Here is a 12,783-nt window from a genome sequence, read left to right on the forward strand (position 1 = left end):
TTTACATCGTCTTGCTCTTTCTAACACTCTGGACTCGCTGTTTCGAAAATAATGGGCTTTTAACCGAAAATCTTCAAAATTAACATTTATATTAAAAAGCAAGACGGTAATTTTTCTGTAGTTCGTGATTCGGTGTTTCAATTGACACCTTGTTTGTAAATATTAATTACTAAAATTATTTAACATAACTGCAGTTCGCCGCGAAATATTCTTCTTCTACCTATACCTACATTATTTATTTCTTATTTACACCACATTTATTTTACATATATAAATTAGCAGAAACTCTCAATGAAAATCCAATTTAAAATTTTACATTACACTTCTTTTATTATAACTATTGGCAACGGTTATGTAATAAGGCGCACAAAATTCGTTATTTATCTAGCAACAAAATTATAACTTTCAATACAAACAAATGTTTACTATATTACTAGTATATGGTATGTATAACTGCTTTGTACTAGCCATTCATGATCACTCATCAATTCGGTGGAATTTGCCGGAATTTCCTGGTCTTAGAGATGTACCGATTATTGACTCCTAGTCGATTAGTCGACTATTCTCTACTTTATTCGATGGTTAGTCAATTCGCTCAACACAAAGCAAGTATATAACCTATATCTATTTAATAATAATCACAAATTATTCTAAAATATCTTATTGTATATTTGTTATTCTAAGATCGAAGCGACTAATCTGTTGACGTTTAAATATCGAAGCGTTTTTGTACTCGAGATCGAATAATTCGAATACTCGGCCAGCACAATAGTCGATACATCGAATAATGTGTATTTCGCACTCACGTTTGCCACATTTTCAGATGTGCCTTCGTTCGATCGAGGTAAGCTCACGCACTCATCGCTCGACACCAGGAAATGTCGTAAATTTTCACCTCTATTAATATATCTAGATGTTATCCAAGCTCGTTTGTATTATAAATGTTTTATTATTTTATGGAACACCCCAATTTGAGTCCAGTAAATCGATTTTCGCCCCTACTTAAATGACCCGGTACCAAGTAATTTTTAAAATTAATTCCAAACTTATAAATTAATGTTGGTAGAAATATTGAGAATAAGGTTCTTAATACAACTGACTACTCAATATATTTTTTCAATATTTGCTACTTTATCCCTGTCTTTGTTAACAGAATTCTAAAATTAAAAAGTCCTAGTACTTTTGCTCGTACACCGTTGCCATCCCACATTACATTATGCATGGAATCTCTATTATTAATTTATCTATTTTAATATTTTTCTTTAATATCTCTTGGTGTTTTACAGGAACGTTATAGCTATGTTATGTTTTATTTGTTTATGGTATGGTTATTGGTTATATTTTGGGCAGTTACTCGTGAGATGACGCTTTTGAATGTGGTCCAAAAGTCTTGATTATTTTCTGTGTTTAAATACACAGTAGAGGAAAAATCAGGTCTAGGATAATGCGAAAAGAGATGACTTTGAAGAATCTGTTCCTTAACTAAAAGTACGACACGACAAAATAAATGCCTTGGTTAAAAAAAGCCACAAAGAGATGCAACTTAACCACAATGGCAATGCAAGGTGAATAATGTCACCTAATCCTAATTATGGCTATTTTACGAATACAATATTCTGAGGCATACTTATGAAAAAATATACTCGTTATGCCTGTCCCTCAGGGTTTTAAGTCTATAACATTTCAATTCTACTAGGAATAATCTTTTTCTTACTTCATCTAGTTAAAATTGAGTTCTTTTCCTCTACTTTGTAACCTGGGATGTCTTCAATTATTGGTGTTGTCTATGTGTATCGTAGCAGATATTTTTCAAAGTATGTGTTGTGTACCTTGAATGAAAACTTTGATTTGCTCCTTATTGCTACAGTCCCAAAATATATAGACCTTGTTGTATCGAAGAGAGCATGTTAGCTTTAAAGTATTTATTTGAGGGTTACGAAATCGCAGTAAGTAATTTTAATGTATCGGTGTTTAATGAATGGTCCGTAAAAGCAAACGTAAAAAGGATGGTATACAATAAAACAGAAACTTAGGTTGTCAATTTTGAAATGACGTCAGTCACTGACTATTCCCCTGGCTCGGCAGGCGAGGAGTCGGACGGGGCGGGCCGCGGGCGGGGCGCGGGGGGCAAGGAGAAGCGCAAGCCGTTCTTCAAGAAGGCGGAGGCGAGCACGCCGTACGACGTGGTGCCGTCCATGCGGCCCGTCGTCATCGTGGGGCCCAGCCTCAAGGGGTACGAGGTCACCGACATGATGCAGAAGGCTTTGTTTGATTTTCTCAAAAGACGCTTTGAAGGCAGGTGAGGGTGGTATCTTTTTTGTATTATTTGTTATCAGGTGGTATATTTAGTTTTCGAGTTTTTTATGAGCACTGTGAGTGCTCGAGGCCTCGATGCAATTGGCTCGGATCGCAAGATTGGATCCGTTTTGAAAATTAATTGGCACGTTTAAACTTAATTTGTAACTTAAATATTTGCTTTGCCAATGACTGATCAGTAAAAAGAATTTTCAAAATTAACAAACCTAATTGGCATAAAATTTTCAAACCTGAATAATCCAAATTCTAAATTGACTAAACCCGTTCGGTACCGAGTACCAGCCCAGAGGCCGCCACAATCGGCCGCTAACAGTTTATTTCAGAGACCGGCACCGACCTAAAGCTAACACAACTAACAACTAACAGTTGACCAAACGGGACTAACATTGCAGGATAATAATAACGCGCGTGATGGCCGACATATCTCTCGCGAAGCGCTCTCTGCTCAACAACCCGTCGAAACGAGCCATCATGGAGCGTTCCAACTCGCGGTCCACTTGCCTCGCTGAAGTGCAGGTATGTCGTGTTGCAGGATCATCATCACCCGCGTGCAGTCTGATATATCATTGGCCAAACGGACGCAAAACGCGCCAAAGAAACCGTTCGTAGAGAGGGCCGGTAACAGGACCAACTGTTTAGCCGAGGTCCAGGTGCGATTTCATTAGTAGGTAGCTGTGGTGTTGTGGTTTGAGGCACGTGATGTCGTGGGCGTGTTTGGAATGAGTGGACCCGAGGCTAGGTCGGCCGCCTCTCAGTTACGGTACGAAGCTGAGCTTAGGAGCACCTAGAGTTTAGGGGACCTCCGCGACTTTTAGGGAGCGTCTTTTCGATATGGAGCAAAATTTTAGATTTTGTAAAACACCAATTTTCTCAAGCAGTTTAAGGGTCATGGCACATTATACCGGCACCGCAACAGCACCGCTCCACACCAGCATTTAACTTGTCATTCAATGTAGAGCATTAAATCGTGTATAGTATAGTATATTTCATAATGTCAATATGAAAAAGCCAACGGCGGGCAGTCAGTGCGCTTGCCGCTACCACACAACTCGACTCGCCGCCCGCGTGCTTATGCGTACAGCGCGCCGACGGCATGCTCAATACGCGCCGACTCCGAGTCGGCAGCGAAGCAATCAATGTTCAATCATAACTGCCCTTTGAAATTTTGTACGCCATCATAAGGCAAAACATGAGTTGATACTACTTATTATAACACCTATGCTTTGTACCATGTTTTACAAAATAAAGTATCTTTATCTTTAAAACAATATTGAGTTTGCGGTGACAGCAAGCTTACACCTCGCGGCCGGCGCGCGGACGGCGAGCTGGCACCTTGCGGACAACGCGTAGTTAGCGCGCTAGCAGTTAGCCGTAGTCTAAATTCGAGACGACGCCGTGCCGCTGCTGTGCAGTTGCGGTGCTGGTATAATGTGCCATGACCCTAAGTCCTTTGTCGGTCTTACGCAGTTGTAAAGTTTAGTCCACAAATATATTTTTATAAAAGCCTCTGATCAAATTCCTGCAAAACGAAGTGTTTTTGATCAATCTAGACGAGTCACTTAACAACTTGGCACTAGTTAAAATAATATAATAGTTTCGCTTTTTTACATGCCACTTATAAAATATTCTTTCATTTCTCTACATTTAGTCACATTTAGAATAACTTAGTCAATTTTAGTACTACACTCGCTCGATCCAAACATGCTCATATGGTATTTATTACAATAATAGTTGATTAGAAACTAACAAATACACTCCTTAACTCATCCATTTAGTTAGCTGAATTAGTTCTAAAACCAAGTAACTAGTCAAACTTAGGTAAATAAATAAATAAAGGTAAAAATAGTCCTACTTTAGACAGTTATAGAAAAATATTTAACCGTTGCATCCTATCCTATTGTAGTCTACAGGTAAAGAGTAATAGAAACAGACCTGATGTTTGAAGTTTAGAAATGTAATTTGGTGTTTCGAAGTATAAAATGGTTATTCAATCTGAAGGGATTCCGCATCTCTATTTGACTATTCTGCGGATTAAAAAAAAAATACCTACTTATTATACCTTCTTAATGTCTGTCAACTGGAATTATTTCAGATGTTTCAATTTTGCTTCAGAGATATAATCGGAAAGCACTGATATTTTTCCTGTAAAATGTCTGACTTATGGATATTTCTTTAAACAACTTCATATAAAACGGTATTTGAACTAATTGTTGTTAAAAAAAAAAATTGTTTACAGTATATTTGCAATCAACGTGGGCGTAGTATAAATTAGTATATCAATATTGCCTGCAATGAGCTACGACTGACTGACAGACAGTCTCAACATAGGGGTTCCTATTAACACTTTTTTGCAGAATCCCAAATATTAAGTAGACGAGTTGATCCTCTCCTAATAACCATAAAACGTTAAGTATGTACTTTACGAGGAGTGTTGCATGAAATTATTAATATTACAAAGTCGCTAAAAATGTTATCATTTGCATTGCCATGCCTCTGCGCTTTGACAATTTTAACGCTGACTCCACTAACCAAAGGAAATCGCATCACTAGGTACTCCTAAAAAATATCGTAGTTTTAGATGAGTAGATTCAAAATTCTTTGATTGGTCAAAGTGTGGAGGTACACTCGCGAGCAAAAGTGTTTATGCTCCAATAATATCTGACCATCTAACGATATTATATTTCTGCGCTTACATGTTAGGGGCTCACTTTTATCTTTGAAGGTACTTTGGACAGCAAAGGTATTCGGTACCTATTTTGGTTCAGAAGTACCTATGTAATAGGCATTATTTAAGATCGCGACTTTGGTTAGATATTATTGTCCGTGCCTACAAGCTTTTGACTGCCGCTGGTTATTCGTACAAAATGTAAAATGGTAAAAAAAAAAATCGTGAATGTTCAATGTTTAGCGTGTTGTAGTTATTGAAATACAATAAAATAAATAGGATAGTTTGTTATGATCTAAGGAAGCATGACTCAATTGGAAATTAATTAATAGTTAGGTACAGAATGTCGTGTTAAAGAATGTATTTTTTTTTTAATCAAATGCATTCTTTAGAATGTATTTTTTTTATTTGTAGGTAGTTTGATGTTAGAACGTTTTTAGACGTATTTAGTGTCAGCTTCGACCACATTTGTAAACTTATTAAAATTAGAAGTTCTATATTGTCTTTCGTTGTTTAATACTTAGTCACTCGAGCGTCCCTTTGCAAATAATAATTATGAAATTAAACCAGATTACTATTATTTACCTAGATGATGTTTTAGTATTAAATAATATGATGTAAGATGATATTTGGGACGTTCCGAGTAGAGTTTTGTGAACGTCCATTATTATCAGGAAATAACGCGCCTATTGTGAGAGCTGAAAAATGCTGCTTAGCAATATCAATAACTGCATATTTGTATGTGTAAAATCTTGACGCGCTTATGTGCCCAATTTTCGATCTAAGATAGATAAGATTATTTTTGTTAAAGCAAGATAAAAGTTTACTCAAAATATTCCCATATCGTTTTATGTACATAAAGGTTTTCATTTTAACAATTAAGAGCAAAAACATTTTTATGTGCAGGTAGGTGTAGGTGCCTCTGCTTAGCCCCTCAGGAAGAGAAGATACCATATAACTAAAATAACACCTCATTTTTCATCAACTAATTCATCGTAGACATATTAACAAAAAACAATGAATAAAGCGGTTTTTGTTTCTATCCAGGCTGAAATCGAGAGGATATTCGAGCTGGCTCGGACCCTTCAACTCGTGGTGCTGGACTGTGACACCATCAACCATCCTTCACAGCTGGCCAAGACTTCACTGGCTCCCACCATCGTGTACCTGAAAATCTCCAGTCCCAAGGTTGTATTACTTGAGTATATCAATACTTGCGCCATCCTCTCTGAACTTACTTCAATACCACAAGAAAAAATATTAATTATTATCCTTTATTGCACACACAATGTATTTAAATACACACAGTAAACAGAGGTTATGTACAAAGGTGAGCTTAACTCAGAGATGGATTCTCTAACAAACCTTAGAGCGATAGAGAGATGCAATATAAAAATCTTAAAAGCAAAAATATATCATCCGCTCAGTATGTCGTGAGTGATAACAGTATGCCGTAAACCGAACCTTATACAGTCTCTCAATCACCATTGACACCTAGGTATCCGTACATTCTGATATCTACTTTACTCTCAATCAAATAAGTCTCAAAATAAATAAACGTATTATACCGATGTATTTATGTGGATGACCTAATGAAAGGGAATGTTTTGTGACTGCAGTTATCCTAGTCTAATGATAGTAGTTTGTGGTCTATTTCTTTCTGGCTTAAGATGTGTGCCGCTGGTACACCAGTCTTTAACCAGGTGTGTTTCTGATGCTGCAGGTGCTACAACGGCTGATCAAGTCGCGAGGGAAGGGGCAGACCAAGAACCTGTCGGTGCAGATGGTGGCCGCCGAGAAGTTGGCGCAGTGCCCGCCTGACATGTTCGACGTCATCCTCGATGAGAACCAGCTCGAGGACGCTTGCGAACATATTGCTGAATATTTAGAGGTCAGATTATGATTCTTTATGGTCCTTAGGTCTTTAAAAGAATAATTGCAATTCCCAGCATAAGGATGAGGGAATTACTAGCTGAACTTATTTTAGACCTGCAATTTAACTTTTAATTAGTCTTAATGCTCGCAATTCATTTTATAGGAAAAAAGGGTGTACATGCAGGATTTGTATCTCACAGGATACTATGAGATAGATAGTTCTAGAGGATGTAGCTACTCATAACAAGCAATAAAAAAACCTGTGACATCCCCTACGTGACTTGTTTTCAAAATATTTTCTCGGTGTACTAACCTTGCGTGCGTAACTGCACGCGGTCCCGGGATCGATTCCCGGGTCGGGCCGAAATCGCTTTGTGGGTTTACAAAGCAACCCGGAGCTTGGAAGTTGGTGATTGATACACCCGTGCATCGGAGAGCACGTAAATGTCGGTCCTGCGCCTGATCTCTCTCCGGTCGTGTCGGATTACCGTCCCATCGGGCTATGAGAGTGAAGGAATAGTGAGTGCAGAAGTGTCTGCGCAAATGCTTGTGCACTATAATATGTCCTGCGAAGTTGGCTAATCTTCTTACATGATCCATGAGCCACCGTAGCCTATAATAGACTAGGTCATCATGCTGTGTGTCCGCAGGCGTACTGGCGCGCGACGCACCCGCCGGTGGCGGCGGAGGCGGCGCCCGCGCGCGCGCTGGCCCGCGCGCACAACGCGCACGCCGTGCCTGGTGAGCGGGGACAGCTCGTCTGAGCTGTGATGCACCCCATACCGCATTACTAGGCGTTTCAATTTTTAAAGTAAAAAGTTGTTTTAAGGAAACTGACGTTTATGTTGTCGGTGAACTTAGGCCTAAGGCTGTGCACTGTAACTGCGGTATTGGGGCGCATCATTTCAGTTCAGATGAACCATACAATATACACTGTTCACACACTCTTAACACGACTAGCTGACTGAGCTATTGCAATTCTATTTTATGAGTATAACTTACGCAAAATTGAAACTTTTCGATGTTGTACGAGTAACAATATTAATATTGCTTAATTCTGTTTAGGTTATTATTTCGTGTCTAAATAGATATTCCGGTTAGGACAATATTATGATGTTTGTTCGTGCTTACTTATTCTGATTTGATCCATCGATCAGTCTATGATTCGATCCTCATAAATGTAGCTTATATTTATTCTTCGTATACTAAAAACTTGTTTCAACAAATAACTATCAACACTCAAAACACACACAAACACACAAATCTCATCCTCTCCCAAGCCTTTTCCCAACTATGTTGAGGTCGGCTTCCAGTCTAACCAGATTCAGCTGAGTACCAGTGTTTTACAAGGAGCGTCTGCCTATCTGACCTCCTCAACCCAGTTACCCGGGCAACCCGATACCCCTTGGTTAGACTGGCTTCCACACATACAAATCTGTATAAAATAAATATACCTATACTATTTAAAAATATTGAATACACCGCGTGTAACCGAGTACTGCGATATTTTGATCCCCCCGCTAACACTGGAGGACACCGGGAGAGGTCCGACTCCTATAGCTACGAGAGAGAAAGAGGTAACTAATAAACATAATACAATGGAGTATATTATATAGATATGTTATGGACCAAGTGATAAATTGAGCAGTATACATAATGCCCGGTCATTATGAAAAATGCCCAATTTGAGAGTGCAATTTGATAATAATTATTCAAATAATCAAATTGACCGGGCACTATACATATTGCCCATGACCTTTTGGGCAAAGTAATACAAGCAACGTAATAACATATTTATATTCAATTTTTTATTGTTATTGCCATTTAATTTAAAATTAACTAAATATTAAACCACTTAAATAATCAACCTCATGATTTGGATTAATTATGAAGGACTTCTGCCTTAAAAATCCACTAGTTTTTGCATTTAAAAGTTAAGGAAAGTCATATTTAAAGGGTGCTTATTAAACAGGCTCCTTTTTAATATAATTATTCGCCCCGAATAATGTATGTTGCCTTCTTAATTACTAAGTCAGCCACAATTAACGAGCATCTAAATAATACTATCTCAGCCACTCGTTATCTTCTAAGTAAACCACTCTAAATACAACTCCGCATGATGGTTATTTTTTAGCATCTAAATTTGTAGCATGCATTCTAACAGTAAACTTCTAAAATACTATTAAATGACATCATAAAATTTATTTATTTAGCTTCTAATTTTTTTAACTCAGTACGTTTAAAATGTAAGCAAGCAACATGCAGCAAGCATGGCTTCTGTCACGGCTCCGGTGCTGCGGGGCTCCGGCGGTCCCATGCGAGCTTATCGTCGCAGATGGTTTTCACGCTCACCGCCGCAGCTTCGGCTTGCTGGCCGGCTCAGCCGGCCAGCCTCAGCCGCGTCGGCGAGCGTTAAAACTACCTGCGCCTCAGCTCGCAGGCCGCCTCGCTCCTCCACACTTACGCGGTTTTGAATTGCACTCTAGGGGTAGGACAGACAAGACTACGTGGAGTCGGTTTTGCAGCGATACGTTTTCGTCACATCATCCTCCGAGCCTTTTTCCCAAACTATGTTGGGGTCGGCTTCCAGTCTAACCGGATGTAGCTGAGTACCAGTGCTTTACAAGGAGCGACTGCCCTATCTGACCTCCTCAACCCAGTTACCCGGGCAACCGTTACGTGGGATACGTTTTCGTCACTAACTTCAATTTTTTGCTTTATTATCAAATTGCCCAACTGTCATGTAGCAATATAATAATGCCCGTGTAGTGTGATAAATAATGAAGTTAAGATAGTTATTAATCACTTGGCCCGATAAAGCTAGACATTATTCATAATGCTCGGGCATTATTTATAATGCCCGAATTAATCACATGGTCCATAACAGATATACTGAATAAACACACCTATATTTTATAGTAGAAAAGTTGTACAAGTATATTTGAATCCAAACAGTTATCGGAAAAAAATACTTTTTCATTTTGGTCTTCCGACATCTTTTGGATTCAATGTACAATCTATTTATTTGCTATTGAACTGTGCTTTTTATATTACAGATGTTTATATAGTTATTTTATTTAGTAGACAGCATACCTATATTTTTCATGCTCATAGTCATTTTTCACATTATCAATCTATTTTCAATGTCTACTAATAACAGAGGTACAGTCACAGACTAAATTCGGAAAACCAATCTATCTACTTAATTTTACGATGCCCAAAAATGGGAAGCGGGCCATTTTAATGAAGTCTGTCACTGTACCTGGTAGTTTGTATTTCACCGATGCCGTGGTAGGATAGCGGCATTCGTGGTGAAGTACCTAGATGTCGTGGTAGATGTTGTCCCCTCCCGCAAGTGGACCGCACACTGACCCTCCTGTTCATTTCAGTACAAGCGTCGGGGCAGGCCCACTAACACCAGGCGAGGACTAAATTCCAGGTGTTTATAGTCACGCACCGGCCCCGTCCAGGTTGCATACAATTTCTAGCGGCCCCCACCCTTCTAACCGCTTCATCGCTTGAGGGTGACGCTTCACTAACATCCCCAGAATCTAGCAGCTGCAACCAGCTGTGACCAGCTGCTGGATTCCGCCAGCTAACAAGTAACTGCGGTTCAGAATGACGCTAACTGTATGCGTTTTAATAAGTGGAAACTAGGGGCGTTGGAATATTCAATTCATGGGGCCCTCTGTACAAAATTTCGGGAGTGGCGAAGGAGGTTTCTTTTTTGAAAAGAAATGTTTACTGAATGAAACTTTTTACTCTTTCGTCGAAGACTGCAGAACTTCATCATTGAATTAGTTTGTCCTAAGACCACGGTACATGGCCATCTCATCTACGATTTCTCCTTTCATCGCAACCCGGTCCGCCTAACAAGTCGTCTCGATCGAGCATAAAGCAGCAAATCCATCAAGCAGTAGACCTTCTCAAAGGCAGTAAGCCATAACTCAGGCCAATAGTCTACAGCCACTGAAGTGAAGTGTTCCGCAGCGTCGCCGATCCCCGCCGCGGCTCAGGTAGTCATCCCGGTCCCGGGTAAAGTGCGCACTGGCGGGGTCATCATGCAGATGTCTCTCGGCCTAGTGTCGTAGCCGTAAGTGTGGGTGCCCCTTCTCGCCCCGAAACTCGTTCCCACTAAGTCCCCCGTGTGGTGTGTGTGCTCTTCGGTCCTAGAAAACCTGGTCGATGCAAAGGCAGGATGGATTTCCAGGGCCGTCATCCTCCTCATGTTTTCAGTTTTTTTGTGTTCGAGTGCGTGTTGGTTTTGAAGGGTTTTGTTTTATTTTGATATCATGTCGGTATCTTAAGATCCCTTTACATGTGTACGTTACGGTCGACAGGCGGCAGGTCCCGCGCGGCGCGGCCGGAGCGCCTGGAGGAGGAGTACTACCCGCGCGGCGAGCGCTGCGAGCGGTACGAGCGCGGCTACCCGCGCGACTACCACGACTACGGGCCGGAGTACCCGCGGGAGCGAGCCCACACCGCGCATGCGCCGGCGCCGCACGACGCGTACGGACACGACTACACGCGCGACGCGTACGCGCGCGACGAGTACGGGCGCGAGTACGCGCGCGACGAGCGCGAGCGGCGCCGCGACCGCGACCCGCCCGACGACTACGGGCCCTCGCGCCGCGCGCTCAACGCTGTGTAGTGCCGCGCCGCCCGCCTCGCGCCGCACGCCGTGCTGCGCCGTGCCGCGCTGTGCCATGCCGTGCCGCATCGTGCCGCATCGTGCCGCACCGTGCCGCACTGTGCCGGGACGCACCGCGCCGCACGCCGTGCCGCGTCCCGCTGCGCCGCCGCTGCTTGCGGCAATTGTATAAATTTTACATACAGAACGTAAGAGGGGCTAAGTTTAGTACCGTTAGATATTATCCGTTTCCCATTTTTTGAACATACTCTGTAATTATATTGCATCGTCTGTACTTCATTGTTGCAATCATTTGTAAATAAAATACTTTATATCGATGACTGAATTTTACTTGTTTCTTTGAAAAAAGCCTTGTCCCACGTACTTACATATGATAAATCTGTAGAAATGTAATTTTTGTACATTGAAGAAAGTGACAAAAAAAATAGCCAGCGTGTTAAAGGATAACTAACAGAACCCATTACCATCATTTTTGAAATTTTTGTCTGTTTGTTTGTACGTGCATCACGTAAAATCTACGAATTCAATGCAGACAATGCTTATACACAAAAATTTTACGTAACTTGGGGTATTACTTAGTTTTTGTTTCATCGAAATCGGTTCACTCTATCAAAAGATATGATTAATTTGGTGAATTCAAGAAGTAAAATATTACGACACGCAATCTGTTTACTTTTGAAATCTGTACATTTGAATTTTGTTCTTACACGTACATTTGAATATATGTATATATTAGTTGACCGGCCTATTATTATCAATCTTTACACAGAAAATCACACCTTTATAAGTAACTTCGGAAGAAAAATAAAATTTTATGAAAATTGTGTTTAGCCAGGGTTAAAGTAGCTCCATCTGTGGTAAATAAAATACATCAAATTTGTCAAAGGAGCGAGGTGGTAACAATTAATTACCATTTACATTCATAGCTGGAGTTGTGCATTTTCCGTAATTCACCTAATTTAAACAGGGGTGTAATTTTTCGATAGACATTTAAATAGTGTTCGTCAGTTTGCCGTGCACATCAAAATCCTTACCTTGATGAAAGGAAAATTAATAATTCTTAGCCAAATTTAAAATGGTGCCATCTAAATTGTTTTTTGAACATTTATGTCAAAAATGATGACATTAGTGGAACAATTAATTATCATTAATTAGATGGAGTTGTGCATTTTTTCATAAACGTAGTTTAGCTTATCTTCTATCAATGTGGTGGCCTTAAAACAAATTACTTTGAATGGGTAGTATTAAGTAGACCTTCATTATTTTTTGGTGATGC

The 12,783-nt window shown here is 40.1% G+C and overlaps 1 protein-coding gene across 10 annotated transcripts in view; it reads left to right on the forward strand.

Annotated features, from left to right (window-relative positions):
• Positions 1-11,832, forward strand: part of LOC124646101 (voltage-dependent L-type calcium channel subunit beta-3) — a 133,499-nt gene extending 121,667 nt beyond the window's left edge. For 7 of the 10 annotated variants that reach the window (XM_047186147.1, XM_047186150.1, XM_047186151.1 and 4 more), the window contains 7 exons: positions 824-844; positions 2,086-2,299; positions 2,709-2,832; positions 6,029-6,169; positions 6,705-6,872; positions 7,507-7,597; positions 11,197-11,832. In XM_047186147.1, the coding sequence (XP_047042103.1) occupies positions 824-844; positions 2,086-2,299; positions 2,709-2,832; positions 6,029-6,169; positions 6,705-6,872; positions 7,507-7,597; positions 11,197-11,507 (1,070 nt within the window). In that variant the 3' untranslated portion in view covers positions 11,508-11,832. The other 3 variants (XM_047186149.1, XM_047186154.1, XM_047186148.1) reach the window with 2 other exon arrangements.
• Positions 11,833-12,783: the final 951 nt, after the last annotated feature.

The sequence above is a fragment of the Helicoverpa zea genome, chromosome 3, assembly GCF_022581195.2.
Source record: "Helicoverpa zea isolate HzStark_Cry1AcR chromosome 3, ilHelZeax1.1, whole genome shotgun sequence".
NCBI lineage: Eukaryota > Metazoa > Arthropoda > Insecta > Lepidoptera > Noctuidae > Helicoverpa > Helicoverpa zea.